At 43.8% G+C, this 22,619-nt stretch overlaps 1 protein-coding gene and 1 long non-coding RNA gene across 36 annotated transcripts in view; both read right to left on the bottom strand.

The window, feature by feature from the left end:
* WNK1 (WNK lysine deficient protein kinase 1) overlaps positions 1-1,724 on the bottom strand; it is a 96,522-nt gene extending 94,798 nt beyond the window's left edge. For 34 of the 35 annotated variants that reach the window (XR_014936173.1, XM_085520929.1, XM_085520927.1 and 31 more), the window contains exon 1: positions 83-1,724. Coding sequence is in view for 33 of the 35 variants with exons in the window: in XM_085520929.1 (XP_085377055.1) it covers positions 83-856 (774 nt within the window). In the remaining 2 variants the exon portion in view is untranslated. The remainder of the gene's footprint in view (positions 1-82) is intronic. The other variant, XM_085520933.1, reaches the window with a different exon arrangement.
* A 6,280-nt stretch (positions 1,725-8,004) lies between these two features.
* The window catches only part of LOC146762423 (uncharacterized), a 37,675-nt gene continuing 23,060 nt past the window's right edge, over positions 8,005-22,619 (bottom strand). Inside the window, exon 3 of the long non-coding RNA XR_014936232.1 lies at positions 8,005-8,129. This is a non-coding gene — a long non-coding RNA (uncharacterized LOC146762423). The remainder of the gene's footprint in view (positions 8,130-22,619) is intronic.

Raw genomic sequence — 22,619 nt, forward strand, 5'->3', positions numbered from 1 at the left:
GAATGGAAGGGGTTTTTAATCACCCTCAAGCATGCAGCTTGAGCCTGGCCACGCTCTGGTAATTCATTTGTATTTGCTTTACCTGTAGCTCGCACCAGGCGACTTCCACAGTGGTATCAGTATCCAGTCCTTTATATACAGTTTTGAAAGAGCCTCTTCCAATCTCGATGTCAAACTTCAGGAAGCGGCCATCAGGGGAGATGCCCACCGCCTTTGTCTCCTGCTCCTCTATGTCCTCCTGCTGTGCCCTCCGCTCCTCAAACTCTCGGCTGGCAGTCGACGTGCTGCCAGCGGTGCTGGTGGGGGGCAGAGTGGTGGCCTCATCCTCCTCCTCTTTGGGCAGCAGTGGAGCAGCATCCTTGGTGGCAGGGGGCTCCTCGGCAGAGCGTCCTTCCAGGGGGAGCGGGGCGGGCGGCGGGGGCTGCTGCAGCAGCGAGGGGGCTTGCGAGGCGCCGACAGCGATGCAAGATGCGCGGATGCACTCGGGAGGAGAGACCAAGGGAGCAGCGCTGCCTCCCGACACGGGTGCTGAAGGAGCGGCGGGTTGCAGGCTGGGCAGCTCCAAGGCCGTCGCGTTGGAGTCGCAGATCACGCTCCGGCGGAAGAAGCGGTGCTCGGTGGCTGCCGCCCCTCGGCTGTCCTTGTCCATGGTGTGGCGGCGGCGACGGTACTCCTCGCTACGGCCTCCGCTGCCCGCTCCACCGCTCGTTCCGCCGGTCCCGGAGGCTGCGTGCTCGGCTGCTCCCAGCTTCTCCCCGACGGAGCTGTCCGAGCTGGAACCGTTCTTGGGGGGCGGCGGCGGGGGAGCCAGGAAGCGGGGAGCCGGGGATGTGCCGTCCGCGGCTCCCCCCGACATCGCGGCCCGGGGAAGCGCTGCTGGGGCGAGGAGGGGCTGGGGGAGGCGAGGGGAGAGGCCGCTCACTGCGCGGGGAGCGCGCCCGGCCGCGGCCGAAGCCGCAGCTGCGAGACAGGAGGGTCCCAAGGGCTCCCGGCGGCGGAGCTGGGAGGCGGCTGCTGGGGAGGCTGGGCCAGCGGGGCGGCTCCCCGCTTAGCGTCTGCATCCATCCTGCAGCGGGGCAACGGGCAGCGGGGCCGACATGGAGCACCGCGAGAGAGCCGGGGCGCGGGGCCGGGCGGGGCGGGGAGGGGAGGGAAGGAAGGAAGGGCGAGAGAAGGCCGGGGCAGGCCCCAGAACCCTCCGGAGCGAAAGCCCGCGGGGAGGGGAAGGGGCGGCGAAGCGGGGGCAGGCCGCGGAGGCAGCGGCCGCCGCGCTCAGTCACTCACGGCGGACGGGCCCGGCGCCCTCAGCCAGCCGCGAGGGCAGGGAAAAGGGGAAAAGGGGCCGCGGGGCTCAGCCCCGCCTCGCAGGGACGCCCATGGCGGCCGCGGCCTCCCCCTCCCGCCAGGCAGCCGCCGCCCGCGCGAGGCCGGGCCGGGCCGCGCTCCCTCAGCAGCAGAAGCGGCGGCCGCTGCCGACCGCCGCCTCGCGGGAAGCCGGAAACCCTCCTCCTGCTGCTGCCGCTGCCGCCCGCCGCCGCCTCTCCTCACCGGGGAGCGCCTCACACCGCGAAACGAAAACGGAGGCCGCGCGAGTCCGGGTGGCGCCCCGCGCCGCGGCGGGGAGGAGGGAGCGGAGGCGCAGCGGCCGCCTCGGGGCCGTCTCCGCGCTAAATGGCGACGGGCGCCCGAAACCGACACACAGCACGGAGGGGGAGGGGAGCCGCCGGGAACGCCTCCTGCCGCGCACGCGCGACCGCACTCGAGCCCTACCCGGCCGGCGTTGGGCGGGGAACCGCGGCGCCCGTCCTGCCCCGCGCCGAGAGCAGAGCCTCGTGGGAGTTGTAGTTTAAGTGTTGTAGTTGCAGTTTGTAGTTGTAGGTGTAGTTGTAGTTGTTGTAGTGTAGTTGTAGTTAGTTGTTGTAGTTGTTGTTGTAGTTTGCAGTTGTAGTGTAGTTGTAGTTTGTAGTTGTAGTGAAGTTGTAGTGAAGTTGTAATTGTTGTAGTTTGTAGTTGTAGTTGTAGTTGTTGTCATTGTAGTTTGTAGGTGTAGTTGTAGGTTTTGTAGTTGTAGTTTGTAGTTGTAGTTGTAGATGTAGCTGTTGTAGTGTAGTTGTAGTTGTTGTAGATGTAGATGTAGTTGTTGTAGCGTAGTTGTAGTTAGTTGTTGTAGTTGTAGTGTAGTTGTAGTTGTAGTTTAGTTGTAGTTGTTGTAGGTGTAGGTGTGTTTGTAGTTGTAGTTTGTAGTTGTAGTAGTTTTAGTTGTAGTTGTTATTGTAATGTAGTGGTAAATGTAGTTGTAGTTGCAGTTGTAGTTTAGTTGCAGTTGTAGTTGTTGTAGGTGTAGTTTGTAGTTTTAGATGTAGTTGTTGTAGTATAGTTGTAGTGTAGTTGTAGTTGTAGTGTAATAGTTGTAGTTGTAGTTGTAGTAGTTGTAGTTGTTGTAGTTGTGGTTGTAGTTGTAGTAGTTGTAGCAGTTGTAGTAGTTGTAGCAGTTGTAGTAGTTGTAGTTGTAGTTGTGGTTGTAGTTGTAGTAGTTGTAGCAGTTGTAGTAGTTGTTGTTGTAGTTGTAGTTGTAATTGTTGTAGTTGTAGTTGTAATTGTTGTAGTTGTAATTGTTGTAGTTGTAGTTGTTGTAGTTGTAGTTGTAGTTGTAATTGTTGTAGTTGTAGTTAGTTGTTGTAGTTGTAGTTGTGGATGTAGTTGTAGTTTAGTTGTAGTTCAGTTGCAGTTGTAGTTATAGCTGTAGTGTAGTTGTAGGTGTAGATGTAGTTGTAGGTGTAGTTGTAGTTTAGATGTAGTTGTAGTTAGTTGTAGTTTAGTTGTAGTTATACTTGTAGTTGTAGTTGCAGTGCAGGCCCAGCGGCAAACAACCTAAATCCAAATCAACCATCCCCTGCACTGCGCTCCCAGTTATCTGAAAGAAAAAATAACAGCACTGTCAGACTTTGCCCTGAAAATGATGGTCATACTGTTGTGTGTAGTGAGTTTGGCAGCGGAGCAGCAGTGAGTAGTGACACAAATGGGGAAGTTTCAGGTTAAAAAGGCACTGGCACACACCAGTCATCTGGTTATTTATATCGTGTTCCTCTTTCATCGCAACATTCCGAGCACGAGCACTTTCCATCTTACGTGAGCGGTCAGAAGTCATTGGGAATGTACTGAAGGAGGCGTGAATTATTTGGTACGGTGCCTTTTAACCAACTGTAATTCAGAACTGATGTCAGTGATACATTCACAGGAGACACTCTGGCACTTCAAATGCTTTTTTAAGAGGTATTTTAAAGCAATTTAGAGGAAGTTGTGCATTGCATTGCTGATGTGAGGCCTTACAGAGCTCTGGAAGCCCCCAACCACAAAACTCCAAGCCAAGCAGTTCTCATGTGCTTGCACTCATCTACACAATTTAACTCTTCTTATTAACTGGAATAGTGTTGTCTTCTGTATATCAGCCTCTCTTTGTAACAACAAATGACATAATGATACAGTCTTCACAAAAGGAACAAAATGTACTTGGCTGTACAGCTCTCCAGTAAAGACTTCTGCGTTGCTTAATCCTTCTCAATCTTACCTTTATGGCAAAAGTCAATTTGAGTTAGATTCTTTTTTGGTCTGCTTGAACTGCATTGACACAATTGAGTAAATGGCGTAATTTGATTAGCAGTTTTGACTGGATCAAAACTGATAAACTCAGAAGTCAATCTGTTCCATCCTTTCTGCACTACCGGCACCAGCAGTTGACCGTCAACATTTTTAACACCAAGCAGGGTTTGAGTTCACTAACCTCTTGACTACAGGTTATTTGTGCATCCCTACATAATGGAATGAAGATTAATTTGCAGTATCAGGAGGTGCATCCATGATAACTGGATACTATTAAGAGCAGTAAGACACAGTAGAAGAGCTCCAGCAAGGACTTTCAGCCAAGGCCATATAGGTGGCCTGTGCCACCCTATCTTCACTGCTGCTATTACCTTCTAGAGCTACATTCAAGCAGAAGTCTGCTTTCCTCCATTGCCTGCTGTGTTTTTACAAGCTCTTTGGGTGGGATAAGCAACAAACTCAGGAGCAGACCTTACTCCAGCCTGATGTTTGTTGCAACATAATGAGCACGTACCTAAAATAACATAGCGACAAATCATCCCTTGTGGTGTAAGCCTACAGCCTTCATGGTGAATTCTACTTGCAGCATCAGACATCAGCAGCAGGCAACCCACAGGCCCTCACCCATCCCTCTACCTACCAAATGATCCACTGCAGAGGTGCTGAGGCTGCAACTGGGAACCACCTCCCACTAGTCTACATGTGTGGTTACAATGCAACGTTGCGTGTAGACTCTCTTACACAAGTTTGTTTCACCCACTGCCCTTAAATATATTTTCCCTTACTTAACTAAGCAAAATCTTTATAGGAGAGATCTGAAGCCCCACAGTGCAGAGCCACAGAGAGCCAGAGGCGGTCTCCTACTAGAAAACTGTGGTAATTATGTAAAGAAGCACCTCCCAGGTGTCTGATCCAGCACATTCCTCAGTACTCCTGAAACTCATTCTTGCGTAATGAGTTGAGTATGAAGGCCCTAATACCCAGTTCTTCTCACTGGCACCTCTACTGGGAAGAGATGGATATAACAATCATCTCTGAAAATAAGAATTGAGAAGGCTCAGCAGCTGACCTGGAGGTGGGAATGGTGGATTTTGCCTTTTGTGGTTCACAAAATAAAAAAATAAATTAATAAATAAAATAAAATAAAATAAAATAAAATGATTTTGGCAATTACATTTTATGTGGGTGTCATTTTCATTACGTCAATTTAAAAAATACAAATGTAATAAAGAGTGTCAGATTGCTTGCTCTTCAGTTTTACTCCTTCCTTCCTTCCTTCCTTCCTTCCTTCCTTCCTTCCTTCCTTCCTTCCTTCCTTCCTTCCTTCCTTCCTTCCTTCCTTCCTTCCTTCCTTCCTTCCTTCCTTCCTTCCTTCCTTCCTTCCTTCCTTCCTTCCTTCCTTCCTTCCTTCCTTCCTTCCTTCCTTCCTTCCTTCCTTCCTTCCTTCCTTCCTTCCTTCCTTCCTTCCTTCCTTCCTTCCTTCCTTCCTTCCTTCCTTCCTTCCTTCCTTCCTTCCTTCCTTCCTTCCTTCCTTCCTTCCTTCCTTCCTTCCTTCCTTCCTTCCTTCCTTCCTTCCTTCCTTCCTTCCTTCCTTCCTTCCTTCCTTCCTTCCTTTCCATTAAAATGTGATTTGGCTCAATGGAAAACCTCAGAATTTCTGCAAGATTTTAGAAAGCTTTAAATTCTATACATGTTCTAAGTTTAGAAACAAGTAATTAAAATTGTTTAAATGCCCAAAATCCTCAGCCATTTAAAGAAATGTCTTTTTCTCCTGTTGCTGTAAGAAAAAAAACCATCCATCGAAATAAGGATTCTGACTGTGCTTGGGAAATTATAGGCAATGAGACTTAAATGATCTTCTGATTAAATCCAAAGGGCTGACACTTGACACGGTAAAAATATCCTCCTTCTGTCAAGCCTCTTTCAGTTACAGTCATCGTGCTTGGAACTATAATAGTTTAAAACATTACGGTGAATGAAGTGTGATTTTAAAGTTGACTGAATCAGAAACTCTTTTTCTCATTCGCTTTCCACGGTGAAATTTCACTCACCATTGGCATGCCTCACCTGCCCATGTGACAAAGCATTAATGTGAAACAGCTATTCTCTATTTTCTCTTATGCAATACGTTATGCAATACAGAAGGCTATGCCATATTTTTGATGCATGTGATTTTATTCCAGAACCAAAGTGCTTTTCAAAGAAAGCTCGTCATGTCAGTTTTATTGCACATTATGAAGTTGCAGCTACGGTGCTATATAACAATTGTGACAAGCCAAATGTTTCTACTGCAGTTTCTTCTTTTCCCCCGATCTTTCTAGAATCCAGACTTCTGCCACAGTGTTCATTAATGCTAATTCTTGCTGGTAATTGGTGGAACAAGGTGTTTCAGGATTCTGCATTTGAGAAATTAGACTGTTAACTTTCCAGATAACCAGTTTTCGTTGGTTTGTTTCCCCCTAGAAAAGTCCATTTTAATTGGAAAATTATTCAGAAAGCTTACATTCATTTTAACCTTTTTATCTTTAATGAGCTTTTTTTACTATCGAGTAGCTCTGGAAGTCAGGTCACTGACTATGAAATCATTCATTCGGAGCTTTGGAAACCATTCTTGGGCACATTTAAAGTCTTCAGACTCTGTAATAGGTGATCCTTCAAGTGGTAAGTCCTGCCAAAACCTCTGAACATGGGTACTCTCTCCACTAGCAGAGAAGATGGGAACTGGATGAAGAGCAGGAACTGTCAGTCTCACAGGGCTCAGAAATACATGTGCCTCCTGAGCTCTCCTGGCCAGCAACAATGCCACCATAAGCCTGGCATTTATAATGCACTTATTTATTAGACTGAAACCTGCATTTCCCCCACAACCCCTCATTCTAATTACTAGAATAAAAAGCATAACTCCTTTTATTTCCCTTCTTTCACCATTCTCTTGATCTACACTGACAGCCTCCTGAAAGTAAACCAGTCAGAAGGATAATTTACTCATTTGTTATCTGTGTTTTTTGATGACCAAAGTACAAATTTCAGTTACGTTAGTAACCATTTTTAGTCAGGAGCTGGCTTTAGCCTGCACTCAGTGCTCCGTGTTGCTGTACCTTATCAACTATTGTATTTTTTATTAGCATATTTATTTGTCTATGTACGCTCTCTAAACATAATCCCTTCAGATAAAGTCAAGCAACAGGAACATGATAAAAAGACATTAAAGAAAAAAAACCTCAAACACTGAATTTTACCCGATGTGAGCCTCATTTATTATTCATGCACTATTTCAGACCTTATCAAGCCATCATGGCAGGTGCTGTGGCCAAACTCAATGTCACCCAAATTGGGGGCAGCCAAAAATAACTGCTCACTTCATTCATTATGTCATCTTTGTTGCTATTCTTGCAGATTTTCATTACATAAAAGGTTTGTGGAGTAGCCTAACAGTGAGTAAGTGTTGTGGAAGCAAGGGTGTTTGCTGAAATCAGCACCGTGTCCTCCTTTTCTCTCTCTGTAGTGATGGCTCAAGATGTCTCATTTATCTGTTTCTCTCTAAGGCTTCAGGGAATTCTGTGCTTCACAGCAGTGTCATAACACATCTAAAGCAGAGGTACTGCTTTAATGAAGAGGAGCTGTTTGATGAAGGTAAGCAGAGGAAGGTGTGAAAAAAATGATGATTCTGTGTTTGTGGCTGAGACTGCCTGTGATGCTGTAGAGCAGCCAGACTGCCTTACTTTACTGATGAAAATCAATCTCTTTACTCTCTACATCAAAGTACAGAAACAAAATCCACTTGCTTCAGTCAAAGCAAGAGCAGGCTCATAGTCCAGAATAAAGAACTTCCTCACATCCTTTAAAAGCCCAGTCTAGGCCAAATGCAAAGCATGAGCCTGTTTCTGCCCTGTTCATCCTAGTAGCTACAGTTCTAGAAGGTGCTCAGCATTTCCGAATGATATCAAGCATTCCTGAAGGACAACGATTGTTCTCCTGGGCTGCTGATGGCAGGGAACAAGGGACAGTTGGTGCCTTAGGACTGGGCTCAGCACCCTGCAGAATCAAGCCCTGGCTAAGACAGAAGTCCTACAAAAACAAAAAGAAACGTGGTCATTTGACTGAAGATATCAATATACAAGCAGAGTAACCTCAGATTGCCTTTTTCCTTGCAGAACACGTGTGGGCTCTGCACGGTGCAGAACTGCACACTTGGTAGGCTCTCACAGGTTACAGGGATCAGGATTGAAGGCACAGAGCTGAAATGTAATGCTGGCAATCTGCAGCTGGTGCATGGCCTATAGGTGAGGTTTGTCAGTAGCAAAGGTGGTTATTGGTGACATACCACAATAGTATTAAGTGCAGCTTACAACAGAATTCCTTACCTGGCTTAGCTCTGCTACACGTGCAAAGTTTTCACGCTCATGTAGTTTCAGCGGTGTCATTACATTCTCGTGAAAAAAATATCCAGTGTAAACAAGCTTTTGGGGACCACTGCCAGATGACATGGGTCACAGCAGCTCTCATGTTGCTCAAATCTGTGCCCAAGGCTGTGAAGAGAATGAGACAGCACTGAGTCTTTTGCTTCACTTGATCTTGATGAAGTACTCCAGGGAATCTACTTGGTGTTTATCAGAGATCCCGTGAGACTGATGGATGTCTTAAAGCTGCAGGTGAGAAGCCTGCTGGAAAGAGTATTTAGATGGATTTGAAAGCTGCTATAACCTAGGAGAGTTCTCAGCTTCCTTTGTCCCCATGTGACTGCCTAAATGCAGGCAGCCCCAGAAGGACTGACACAAACTGCTGACAGGTAATTCCAACACAAAACGTCCGCCTCTCCGAACTAATGGTGTGCACCAGAGCTCAACAAGTAGCCTCAAATGTAGCAGAACTGAAGTCCGTATTTTGACCATCTTTGAGATGTGACACATTTGTAGAAATGTTTCATATCCATATATATGGCATCTATATTCCAATGCCTTTTTCTCAGCTGTTTCAGTCTAAAAACCCCAGCCTTTATTTTTATTTCTTTTTTTTTTTTTTTCTCCTGAAAACATCTCTTCTCACATATCCCTCCACAAGCCATTAACTGTCATCAACAGCTGAAAAGGTTTTGCCTTGTGGGAATACAAGCAATATCACACCAAAAATCAGGCTGTGAAAATGGCAAGAGTGAGGCCTCAAGCTCAAAGAGAGGAGATTTAGGTTGGATGTAAGGAAGAAGTCTTTTATGGTCAGAGCAGTAAGGCACTGGAACAGGTTGCTCAGAGATATGGTTGATGCTCCATCCCTGGAGACTTTCAAAGTGAGGTTGGATCAGGGCCTGGGCAACGTGATCTAGCTGTGGTGTCCATGATCCTTGCAGGGGAGCCGGACTAGATGAAAGTCCCTTCCAACTCTAAGGATTCTATGATGTATCTCTGAACTTTCTCAACCTCTGTAGGTTGACAGGACAAACCTTCAGGTATCTGTAGATACTGCCGTGGCTTCACAACTGTCAACCAACCAAAGACTCAGTATGCAGATTGCCCCAAGGAATGTCTGTATAAAGGGCAAATTATTAAAGCTTACTGATGAGTCAGGCTCATTTCCTCTGGTTGGTGCCACCCTGTTTGGGATGCAGGGCTTAGCTCCTCCCCATGCCTGCAACCTGAACCATGAGCTGTTCATTCCCCTAGCCTTTGCCCAAATCGTTGTCCTTTCCATTGTGGCTGGAAACAGGATGCAAATCTACAAACACTTCAGATGGGAAACAGTCCTTAACCCTACCAACAGTCCTGCTGTGCAAACAACATTAAGTGTCTGAAGGATCGGGTTCCTAGTGATTATGTGATTAAGGGACAGCAATTAAGATTCAAAACAATGCAGGTCATGGAAATGCAAATCATTCTGGTCTTTCCTAAAGGACAAAAAAATCTCCAAATCAAACATCAGTACCTAAAATTAGATCTATAATCAAGTGACAGAGATTACATGACATTTATTATGAGCTTTGCAAAAGACCCAGAAGGAAGTATAGATCCATTCATTAGAACATCATATCACAGCAAGTAAATTACTTTTTAAAAACATCTTGCTTTATGGGGAATATGTAACGTCAGGGGATTCAAGCAGGCTCTGAGCAGCTTACACTTCTGGCTGCAGCCCAAGATAGCATGAGGCACAAATCACACAAATGTCTTGGTTGGTGTAAATTCTGTGCTCAGCATCTGCAGGAGCTTTTCCTCCTCACTGTAAAAAATATCCCAGTCAGTGCTTTGTTTCTTTGCCCAAATTCAAACATTCTATATGTTGTCAGACATATCAGAAATAACTATGGTTATTTCTTGAATCTGCATTTTTTGTGTCCTCTCACTGTGCCATATATATAACATCTCACAAGATCTATCATGTATTGACAGTCAGCTTTGAAGTAACGCTATCAAGAAGAGGAAGTCAACTAAAATGCTGCGAAGATTTCTTCTTCACGAAGCAATTTTTTACCTCCTTCAAGGGCTTAAAGTTCTGTTTAAATGTATTTTTACTGTACAATTATTCTTCAGGACTTGAAATGTGATTATTTGGGCATTATAGCAGCTTATAAATATTTAAAGGATAAAACCCCAGAGAAGGTTAATGTAATACAGGAAAGTAATATTAGAACTACCAGGGTGAATAGTGGAGTGGAAAGATGGAAAAGTTTGAATATGTTTGAATACTGAACAATCTCCCAGTAAGATAGAGCTGATACTGCATTACTTCACATTATTTCAATTGCAGTCCCAAAACAACACTTAAAATACGCAGAGTTAAAGCACTGATGGGAGACACACTAGAACATGAAACTGAGTATTTGTGCAAACTGTTACACACCGAATTCATCACCACAGCTCTATGAGAAATGAGTTCATCATAGAGAGTATGTGGTATAGTTACAAATATTGGTTTAAAAATACAAAACAAACAAACAAACAACAACAACAAAAACATGTCAATTTACATCTATCATTTTCACAGCCAGAATATGGACATTTTCTTGGTCATCCACCCTCCTGTTTCAAAAACAAGATATACACCCTTTTAGCACCTGCAAAACTGGTAGCACCTGTACACCATGCCGATGTATTAGGCGGTTCATATCACTTTATCAATGTTGCTGAGGTCTTTGTGCAAGAAGGGGAAGTAACCACCACTATGGTGTGGTTTCTGATCTGCTCATTGCCAGTTCAGCTCACTCAGCTGGCTGGTTCAGAGGTTTTTTATAAATGCAAGCCTACAACAATATGCTCTAAGTGCTAGACTAAGCAATTTCAGAACATATATTTAGCTTGGTGTCCAAATTCCTTTTTCTTTCAAGTTTGCTTGGTAAGAGTGAAACATTTTGCAGTAAAAAAGCTGATCATAGGCAGACATCAAACAACAATGTAAGCTGTGCAGTGGATACTCTTAGTTCAGATATGGGAATGCTAGAATCGCAAATACTTTTCATCTGATTATCTGTAAGCCCTCCTGAAATAAGCCCAATATTATTATATATGGGACATTTCTTTGTTAAAACTTCTTTAACACCTCAGAAATGTACTCTGGATTTTGAGGACACTTTAGCTGCTCAAGATCTGTTGACGTCTCATATCCCCAAACAAGTTTCTTCCCTCCAAGGTTGTTCTTCTGTCTACAGGATTTTGTGAAGACAAACACAAAGACATTCAGAGAGAGGTTCAGTATTCCAGGTGATATGGCAAAAGATAGACAGGAATTTTGGGCTTGTTTGCCCAAGAGAAAAGTAAGAGAAAGGCAGCTCTCAGACTTATGGGTCATTGTGAATTCAGGAGAAAGGTGATATATTTAGGCAGGAAGAGAAAAGAGAAAAAGTGTAGTGAAATCCTCATAAAAGCTTTGTTACACTTTCCTGTTTAGAAGATATGTTTTCAATAATATGAACCAACACCACCATTAACAACAGGCTTAACACTTCATGGTAGGTGAGTTGTATACCAGAAAAACAGCAGCTTGCTGAAGGCAGACCACTGAGCACTTGCACAGTGTTATGAGAAGGTAACAAGAAGAGCATAGCTGGACCCAAGTAACAACATTTCCTTCATCGGCGTCAGTTCAATATCTTCCTCCCTAAGAACTCTCCCTTTTTGTTCTTCACTCTTTCCAGCGTGAAATTGCCCCACTAACACATCCAACCCAGACCCTTCTCTGTGCTGATCTCACCTTCTCCAGGTTGTTGAGACATGCAGTGCTTCTCAGTTAGCCATCTATGGACTGTTTTCCTACCTGAATCCCATATTGCACAATGGATACAGTTATTGCTTACCTAATGTTTGTTACAAAACCTGTGACAACATTTTTTCCTCACTGCCCTACAAGAGGAAATAGCATTTTATTTGAAATGCTGCGCTGAATGTTGGCACAAGAGGTGTTTTAAAAGAGCAGAGAAGAATGCTGTCAGGAGGATGTTTCCAGGCCTACCTTCCCTCCCACATCCAACTGTGTTGAAATAATCAAATGTTTTACCACTCGTACTTGGGAAGAGGATGACTAACAGCAGCTAATTACTGCTCAGCCTGTTGCCCTCAGCAGCTATCGGTCTGAATCACACCTGCTGACACGGAGGGGCACAGTGTTCAGTGTGGTGCTCTGGAGGCAATTTAGTTTTCAGGGACTTCCTTGGGAGGCAGTGGTGAGATGTCCATATGTTAAGACACTACCACAGAGGAGCTAACGCCTTGACTGATGCAGCAGATGGCCTGAGCCTCTGCAGGCTAGCCCTGTCCTACCATGGGTTCTGGGCCAGCCTATGTTGTACTGCATGAGAAGGAGAGGATGGTTAGCTCTTTCTGCCTGCTCCATCCCTCTGCAGCACAGGCTGAACCCAGCTCAGTGGTACTGGAGATTAGATCCTGCTTTCCTCTCAGTTTGTTGCTGCAGTAGCAAAGAGTTGGCAAAGGGCCTTCAGTATCACATTTGATCTGTTGACACTTGCAGCAGTGCTGGACTCTGACACTGTAGGAGTTTCCGTCTGGAGAAATATGGTAGCCCTTCCTGCCTCCTCACTCCACTCCCTATGGAAAACTTCCCTCTTGTTTTCCCAAATTCTGGGCCAAATAAAATATACCAAAATAACACTGGAGACAGAGAAAGAATCTCTTGCCTCAAACTTGGCCTTGGAGCAAAACATGCAACCAGGATTTGTCTCATGAGTGAAGTCACGCGGGTGGAATCCAGGCAAGGTTTCAGCAGTGGGGACAGCAGGTTTGCCCTGGCTGCTATGCAAACAGTTATCACCCTTGTTTGTGGTGGCCAGAATGACCACTTTTGTCTGTTTTTGTCCTAGGTTGGGTTCATGAGAGTTCATTTATTATACACTTCAGCTGGCTAACTTAAAGCTTTCTAGGAAAGAAAGGGCCAGGAGGTCCTGATCTATGGTGGCACAGCTGTCTGCCGGCCAATGTTGCAGTGACACTTCACTGCTGCACTGAGAAGAGGCAGAAAGTAATATTTTCATCTGAATTAGAGATCCTGTCTCACCCTCAAAGCTTTTCATTACTTCAGGGATGTTCTCCTGAGTAATCACATAATTCTGCTACACTTGAATAATGTATTCAACATCTGACATATGAGCCAGAGGCTGGCTTTCTATGGCATTACCCACCCCCTGCAAAGCAATCATTATTATTCTGTCTATGCAGAGCACAGCTTTTCTAGGAAGTCTCTTGCACGCAGGGCAGAGAGGAGGCACTGCACAGAGATGCTGAAGATCATCCTTTTGTGCCTACAGTTCCTCAGTGTCATTTCAGCCTTGAATCCTCACATCATCTCATTATTAGAGACTGAGGTTAGGTTCGAAGATGATGATGTAGTATATTGTTGTTCTTTACTGAGAAGTAAAATAAGCATTATTATCAAGCTCCTGTCATAACTGTCTAACCTGGGACACCTTTAGTGCAACATACTACTACACATAGTAGTTCAGTTCAAGGTGCAGTCCCTTTAAGAGAGCCAAAGGGGAGTTTCTCTACAATGCAGCTTCTCAGTTGTTTTCTGCCAAGATGTGCAAGACATCTGACTTAGCCTGAGCTGTTGAATAAAACATATTCTCCCATGATATCCCAAACTATTGAAACTATATTGGACTCATTCTAGTGTTTAGTATCTAAACAAAGTCCTGAGGATGCCCTTCTGCAATTTATCTCCATCCCTCAGCGAGTGTTCTTGTATTGGCTAGTGCAGACAGCAAGATAATTCACACCAGCTGATGTACTCAGCTTCCATTTTCTCCCCCCTTCTCTTACTTACCTTGAGTGGTACTGGTCTCCTATTTTTCAATAGATTTGAATTGCTTGTAAAAATGTATATACAAAATTTGTGATCTAGGATAGAACTTCAAGTCACTGGATGGATTTTCATACTTCAATGTGCCATGCTCTCACCTTGACATGAAAATGCTTAAGTGCTGATTCTGAGCCCTTTACAAATGGCTCTGGCTGTTACAACAGCCACCATTAGGCCACAACAATTTGTTATGTGTGATCTGTTTATCTACAGAAACATCAGGTTGGAAGTTGCATGGATGTCCATGTGTCACTGGTCAAGCAGCAAGAAGAATACTGTTTAAAAAAATTCAAATATGCAGGGAATTCAATGTAGCCCACATTTCCTGTTACACAAGTCCTCTTTCCCTTACCTAGCTTCTTCCTGTGCGAACACCACATTTCCTCAGCCAGTTCCTGACAAATAGTTTTGTTCTTCCTATTCTATGCCCCACATTCTTTGGATTTTTCATGTAGATCATAGAGTCATTAAGGTTAGAAAAGATCTCTAAGATCATCTAGTCAAACCATCATCCCATCAACACAGTGCCAACTACCCATGCCCCTCAGTGCCCCATCTGCCCTTGATCTTAGTTGAGATTTGTCATTTTTTCTTCTTTTTATCACACTTTTGCCCTCAGTTCCTCCTGGTTCCCCACACTTGCCCGCCTTTCTATCCTGCTAGCCCACATCGTGCATCACCACTCCCTTCTCTTTTCTGTGAGTCGGCAAAGCCTCCATCATTGGAGGCCTTTAAGAATGGGCCCAAGCACAATTACCAGAAATAGCATAAGTACCATGCATTCTGCCTTTTGGCAGGTAACCAATTAAAGGCCTTACTGCAGCCCCTTCCAGACCTGCATCACCCTGATTCTATTATCCTTTGCATTAGTGGGAGAATAATAATGGAGCCATGCTTCTTGGAACAAGATTGTTATCTCGGGCTCCTGGGTCTGAAGCTGGAGCTCTCTTTTAGCCTGAACATAACACCAGCTCTCATGCTTTCTCTTTAGGCTTCTATTGGTGTCTTCAACTTCTGACCTTCTTCATTTTCAGTTATCAAATTACTTTCATTTTCAGTCATTCTATATTTTCAAGCACAACCTGGTACTTCTCATTGGAACTTCCCTGTTAGTCATCAGCAATTCCCTCCCAATTAGTTTAGATCTTCTGAGGTAAATATTGCTTGTGTGCACTGAATCATGCAGCCCTTGTAGACATCAATTGGTCTGTGGATGTGTAATTGAGAATAGGTTCATCCTTTTTGCTGTGTTGCATGGTTTCCTTCTCTTTTTCACACAATTCATGAGGTTTTTGTCTTTTCTGGTAATTCTGCACATCCTGCTATCTTGACTGAAAGCACTTTTCCCATCTGTAGCCAAAATTTGCTGTCAGATGTGCAAGTAGGATACACCAGTCAGGGAACACAGCCCTTCCAAATATATTACTTTTCTCTTGCGCTAAATTCCTTGGCAAACAAGTTTACCTATTTGCCTGTTTTACTGCATGTTAAAAGATTTCAGAATGAATAGCACATTATACCCATCCAGCCACAAATTGCTGTTATCTCTCCCAAACAATTCTCTTATTATACATCCTTTGAAATCCTGATACCATCACATAACCTTGGAGCCCAAAGAATAAAGCCATCCATTAACTTCTTTATACTTTGCATCGGCCTGCAAAAACAGCTTACTGTTCCAGGATCCTTCGCAACAGGATCGCTCATTATCAGCTCTCAGCTATTGTGCTAACAGTTCCACGTGGAGTACAAAAAGAAGCAAAAGGGTTTGCCTGTGGCTTTCTATTATTTTAAGCACTCTGCACTGAACTTACATCAATATTGTTACTGGTGTACTTCAAATAATAGCCAAAAGAATAGATGACTGGAAAAAAGGTGAGGTGATGTGGGGAGGAGGAGGAAATGCCCATGCTGCTGGAAAAACAATTTTATTATTATTATTTTTTTAATTTAAAAAACACTGTTTCACTGAGGCAGGCTTCATGATGAGCACCGCTGAGTCCCATGAAATTAGTCCTAATTCGTACTACAGCTCTAAAGAGGTACAAAAAAGTTGAAGTATATAAAAATTTCAAAGAAAACAGATCTCTGAAACAATCAGGAGAAGGTTCAGAACACTGGTATGGAGAGCCCAAAGCCCAAGAGATATTCGAGCATGTGCAACCCTCTGTAGTAAAGCCTTGCAGCTCTCTGGGTAAGGAACTCACAAAAAACATTTTCAAAACCTGAAGTCCGTCCGTCCTTACTAAATTATGTTTGCCATCACACTATTAAACCAGTGATAATTCACCTTTAGAGCCCAACTACTATTGGACCATAGTAATTCAGTTCTTTTTTGCCTATTCCATTAACGTTCTGGGAAAATACAATTTATTTTTTTTAGTTGTGCTCTATTTCACTCCTTCACATTCTTTTCCTGGAGCTCTTTTCCGGTGGTTTTTATTATCCACTTGATCTCGTTATGCTGGAAGACAGGAGCACTTCAAACAGTCAGATGTAGGGGTAAAAATCAAATAACAAAGCAGACCAAAGTCCTGTGATTTGGATGGGATTTCCCTTTTTCTCCTCATCACTTCCAAACTGAAGTTAATTGGTGTCACACCGTGCCACACACGTGATGTAGCACACAGCCTAGTGACCACGCCACTAGGCCCCAGTACTGCTGGTAGTGTAACTAAAGCCCCTTTCATTTCTGCTCTAGGGCAAGTGAAGGGCAAAAAGAAATCTTCCTTTTTGGGGTGGGGGATGTCAGAAGGGCACTCCACCACTCTCCCCCAGGGGGCTGCTTGGAGCAGAGCGTGTCGGTCCTTTGAGAAGCCGGTGGAGCAGCTGGTCTGGCTCTGTAATGAAACATGCACAGGTGCTGGGAATTTGCCCGAGGGTACAGGTCCCACATGAGAGATGCAAATAAGGAGGAGTGGATGCAGTTTCAGTCAGGGATGGACAGAGACCTGTCCCAGCACAAAGGCTGCCCTTTCCCCTAGGATATTCAGCATTTCTGCTGGGGATAAAATACAGTAGGGATTTTTCCTGTTTGATGGGTTGAATTGTTGTTTTCCTTTGATTTATTATGGGAAAAAGCCTAAAATGAGATGCTTTCAGGCAAGCACTTATGGTGTTCATTATCATAAGCTGGTGGGAGGCAAGACAGGCCTGTGGTGGTAAAGAACAGAGACTTTCATCTGTCAGCATCACTCCATTCAAACTGCCAGCAAAGCCACTCCAGTTTCTTCTTACCCTTACCAACAGAGGTATGTGCGCTGCCAGCAGCCTGGGCGTGCTGTCACATCTGAAGCTGGAGAACAGGTACTGAAAGGCTCAGAGCCTGTGTCTGCAGGTGAGCAGAATAAAATAGCAGTTTCTAAGGAGGCTACTCTCATTCACAGCTGATTCTGCCTGATGGGAAAAGTTTCTAAAGCAGTTTTCAAGGACAATGGCACCCAAAACAATGATTGTGCTCTAAAGAGAGGAGGAGAGAGAATGATAAGGATGAGATCTGATCATTAAAAACAGTGGATTTTGGAAGTCTTGTCTCAGGCAAGCAAGATGGTTACCTTATCATGCAAACTCATTACTCCCTATGTACTTTGTGCTTGCTGTGAGCTGTATATTAGGAAAGACCATGGTTTTGCTGAGTTTAGTTCATGGTGACCTTGCAACTCCTACACAGTGGGCAGTCACATAATCAGGTGTCACAGCCAACACTTCACAAAACAGGAGAAGTCTGTGAGAAATGCTGTCATTACCATATTTCTTGGCATCTGCAATCCAGGCTTTTCTATCCAAAACCACCACCAACACAAATAACAATAAATCACCAATACCCTTCATGGTAGTTAATAGGCATATAAAATAATAAAATATATTCCTTTGGGAGCAATTTTTTTTTTTTTTTCCTAGCATCGTGATGGTTTTCAATAAGAAAAAAAAAAATTGCTTATTCCAAAATAACTGTTGTCATTTTGGGCCATTTCTATGGGTTTCTATCTATTATAATCTAATTACAACTATTTTTAGAACATCAGTGAATAATAATGTTCAACAGCAATGATCTCTATGAGGCATGTTGAAATTCCCCATTGAGTTTCTGCTGGGGAAGCACATCATAGAAAGTACCATCACAAACCTGCACCTTTGTTACAGAGGCTGGCAGAGAGATCAAGGACTTGGAGGGGCTGCCATCTGAAGCTGCTTCTATAGGAAGATATACTGTTAAGGATCAGAGCAGAAGGGCTTTTGTTCTGCCGCTGGAGTAAGTGCTTATAGATAAAAGGAGGATGACTGTGCCCGGGCCATCAACTTGACATGAAATTCACTTAGAACTAAGCATGGGATGGTGGACTGGAAAACAAATTGTATGTATTTTTTGCATTGCTTAAGTAGCATCCTAATCACCTTGTAAATGAATGCTGATGCTCAGTCAGGCTACTGGAATGGAGGATGTACAGCATCATTTGAAACTGCACAAGCATGGTAGCAGAATGAAAAGTTTAGAGACTACATTACAGACATTTTCATTATGTTTAGTGTGTTTTTGTCAAACCCTCAGAATGCCTGGAGTGCAAATAGGTGGCCACCTGTTACAGGTCCATATGACAAACTGTCACCACAGCAGACTTCTACAAACATGGACACAGGTACAACATCGTTTCTAACTCCTTTAGCATCCCCTTTGGATCACAGATGAAATATACTAGGTAAGGAAAGGGGAAGATTTTTATATCTTGCGCTGTGGTTAGAGAGGAGATTTTAGTTTTTGAATCACTTTGACAGCTTTTACTTATGCAACAGAAAATCCTTTTTAGACACTCTTTCTTTTATAACATTGAAAAAAACCAAATAAATATAATGATTTTTTATTTTTTTTTAAAAAAGAGTGTGAGAGAAAGAAAGGATGCCTTATCATAAGCTTTCATCTTATGTTGTTCAGTTCTCTGGAATTCTTATTTTACCCATCATCCAGAGCCCATGAATATTCCTACCAAGGAGTGACCAACATATGGGGCATCCTCAATCCAAAGGTTATCAAGTACCCAATGAAACTGAGCAGCTTACCACATACACAAAGAGCATTTTGCTCACCACTGTAATTCAGACACCTCCAGGATGGAAAACACTAAGTATTGTTTGAGGATTCTAAGGCATATAGTTGCAAATAACATTATTAGTAAAAGAAAGAATAGAATAATTGGATCGGTTGAATTAAAAACTCAGATCATCTAGTCCAGTTACCAACCCCTCCCCACCATGCCCACCAAGTCCCTCAGTGCCACATCCACAGGGTTCTTGAATACCTCCAGGGACAGTGACTCCACCACTTCCTTGGGCACGTTAGGCACAAATGAATCAATTACCCATCATGAATGTTATCAGAATAAGAGAGATTTACATTTTGATAAAGTCCAGAAAGTGATACGAGATTTTAACTGACTCAGTTAGTTAAATCCTTGGTTCTAGAGCTGCCACCACAACACAAACCACCCTGCCTGCTAAAGAAGGTCCTGGAAACCGGCTCACAGTTTTTGGTTTGTTTTTTGTTTGTTTGTTTTAAGTAGGAGGGGAACTAAGCCCACGTGAATTTGCAGTACCTCACAAGAAGAGCATATGCCTGAAGAAGTGAACGTAATAAATGGTCATCCAGATGCAATCCCACCTGTAGGCCTCTGCCACATGGTCTGTGCTTTTTGCTGAAGGATCTAAGTCGGTCATGGATGTCTGTGAAGCAAGGCTGGAATAAGAGGAGCATCTTTTACACCTCTTGGCAGACCACTGCTTCACAGCTCAAGCAGGATGGACATACTATCATCTGGAGGTACCAATGCTCTTGCTCACTCCCATGTAGGAAAGGGTTGGGTCTTGCTCTCGTTGCTTCATTTGAATGTGGTTTCGTAGGAGCAGCAAAAAGTGGATACTAGCTGGAGTAGACTCTGTCATCATCTGCACCAGCATTAATTTGAGATAGATTTCTGACATAAACAATCATCTCCAAATGTACTGCAGTATAAATGAGAGCAAAATGTGACTTTAAAGTACAATTTTTACTGTTGCTGCCTGCAGGACTGTGAGTTCTATTAGAAATGTTTAAAACCATTTATCATCCCCAAAGACTAATTAAAGATAAGCAATTATTCAGCAACAGCTCACCCTTGCAAACTACTTTCTGACAGGATACACAGCAGAATATCATTGCTGATGCTCTCAGGTTGTTGTTTTTTTCCCCCCTCAATCATTCTTTTCCCTTACCTGCAGCCTGGTCTTCAGCGGCAACAATGAATGACTTATCTCTAGGTGGGAGAAAACAACTCCCCATAACTTCCACAATAAGTGAAGGTGCTCAGAGCTTTAAACAGATGACTGAGGAGCTGGCTATAGCACCTAGATCTCAGGTTTGAGCATGAAATGTTACAGGTGATCACACAGCCTTAGCCCCCATGTTCACACAGGGCTTGGCTGTGCAATTCAGGCAGCCAGGTTGTTCGGTCACATTACTCATTCACCTAAAGCTCAGCACTTTGCTCAATGCTTTGCTGTTTCAGCTTGGAGTGGTCAGCACTCTGCAGATTTGAACCTGCTCTTCCTCCTACATCAAGGGGTACTGGGGTAGATTTGGATCTCCCACCAGTTTTAACAGGTATAAACTATGTGATAACAGGTATTGCTATTTAGCTGGTATCTCACTAAGGGAGTTACACATCACTTAGTCAGTAGTGAAAGAGAAATAACAATCCCATATATTTACGGAACCAGTAAGTAATACCAGTGAAATATTAGAAAAGTGTCTAGAAAGCCAGAAATAGTACACAGTCCATGGCTAATGTCATACATTTAAGCATCAGTCATTATACAAGCTAGTGCTGCACAATGACCCTGATAAGGAGCTGCTGTAACAGAAGTCCTTATACTAGAAAGGATTAAAACTTCACTTCTAAACTGTAATCAGAAACAGTCCTGTAGAAATAAAAGCGGTTATGCTGGCGTGAAAGCTCAGCATTAAGACTGCAGGGCAAAAGAAAACAACGCTTTGTTTAGCGAATCCCCGCGATCTATTTATTTTTTTTTTGCAGTATTCCCTCATCTGACAGGCACATCTGGTGTTTTAGGAACATTGTATTCAACAGTGGTAAAAGGACAGTAGGGCCAAGAATAACAAATGAAAAATGAAAACACTGAGGCCTTACGCTGATCTCATATGGGTGTAAATCAGAGGGATTCCAGCAAAGCCTTTAGGAGCCACACCAGTGATATACTTGTGTCTGATTGTGTCTGTAGAGGCTGGGGATCATCAGGACTTACTCTCAGGCCTGAAATTCTCCCATTCTACCAGGAAGTGTTACTGCAAAAGATTCCTAAAAGGGCTGCACACAAACGCTGTGGAAGTGATAAAGCCAAAGCAAAAATATTTGAGCAGCTCTTGTGTCTGCTCCGTGCAGTACAAAATACTTGTCGGATCAGATTAAGCACGAGGTTTTGATTTGCAATTTGCAGCCCAAGAAGGGATTTTGTCGGCAAATAAATACGTATTTTGCACCTAGTTCCTGAACTGGTGTATGCTTGCTCTTAAGCATTTAGAGCCAAAGGAAGCTCTTCCACTGACTTCAGGGTGGGTTAGACGAGTCTCCAAGCAGCCCCCAGTAACATGACCTATGAATAATATACATTATTGCACTTTGTATTCCTGGACTTGACCTGAGGCATTGTGGTAACAGCAGTACTTGGAACACATGGCATTTTAACTAAATAGGCTGTCTTCAAAATGTAAACAGTTCTCAGCTGTTTGTTGATAAAACTGTTTGAAGAGAGCAGACATTAAAACCTCTTCATCTCCATTTGTTGCGGGTAAGATCCTATCAGGGAGGTACAGTGTAACCATAAATGTCCCCACAGAAATTATTTGTGGGATGGAAAATTCTGTTTTCCTCAGGAACCCAGAAGCAAGAAAGCAAGAGGACACAGAAGAAAATACCGATATGACAGTGGTGTTAAGTTTCCTAATCCCACCTTCCACCATAAGAAATCAATTATTTTCTTTTACTGCAATGCACTTTCCAGAGCTAAGTCACTTCAAATTAGAGCCATCATAAAAAACATGGATCTTTCTCTTCCCAAAGACATGACACCAAAACCTTGGCACTTTTTGTTTAATAGCCAGGTGCTGCTGGTGTAATTGCATCCCATTGCAGCTATTGTTTTACCTCTATGAGTAACCCCCCTTCCCTGTTTCAAACATCAGCAGAATTCCTCCTCCCTTCCCCAGCCCTCTCCCTTCTGGACTGTTCTTAAGCTCACCTTAGATATGAGGGCATACTGTGGGCTTAGAGGGGCTTTGTAGGGTGCATGTCTTTAGCTATCTTTCACATGCTTTGCTCTTAAAACACTTCATTGCAAATTATGTTTTTTGTTACTTGCGGTTATTGCTTTTGTAGCTGCCTGTTTTTCATCGATACCTGGGAGCAAAGCAGCCCAATGCTCCAGGTCCCTTGATACAAAATCTCTCCGGCTTTTCCTGCTGTCAGTCTCCCAGGTGCTTTCCTACCCAATTATGCCCTTTTAGCGTCCATTTTGCTGGGAGTCAGGATGCTGCTTGCCTTGTAAACCCACTCAGGCTTGTCCCTTGTTTGACTTTGCATTCATCGAGCATCAAGCCAAACAGCAGCTCAAATACCTGACCTAAAAGACTGATGTTCAGCAAGAAACACTGAGATCTTGAGGCAAAGGGTTTC

This window comes from Coturnix japonica, chromosome 1 (assembly GCF_054131305.1).
Source record: "Coturnix japonica strain WE chromosome 1, WE-NBRP24, whole genome shotgun sequence".
Lineage (NCBI taxonomy): Eukaryota > Metazoa > Chordata > Aves > Galliformes > Phasianidae > Coturnix > Coturnix japonica.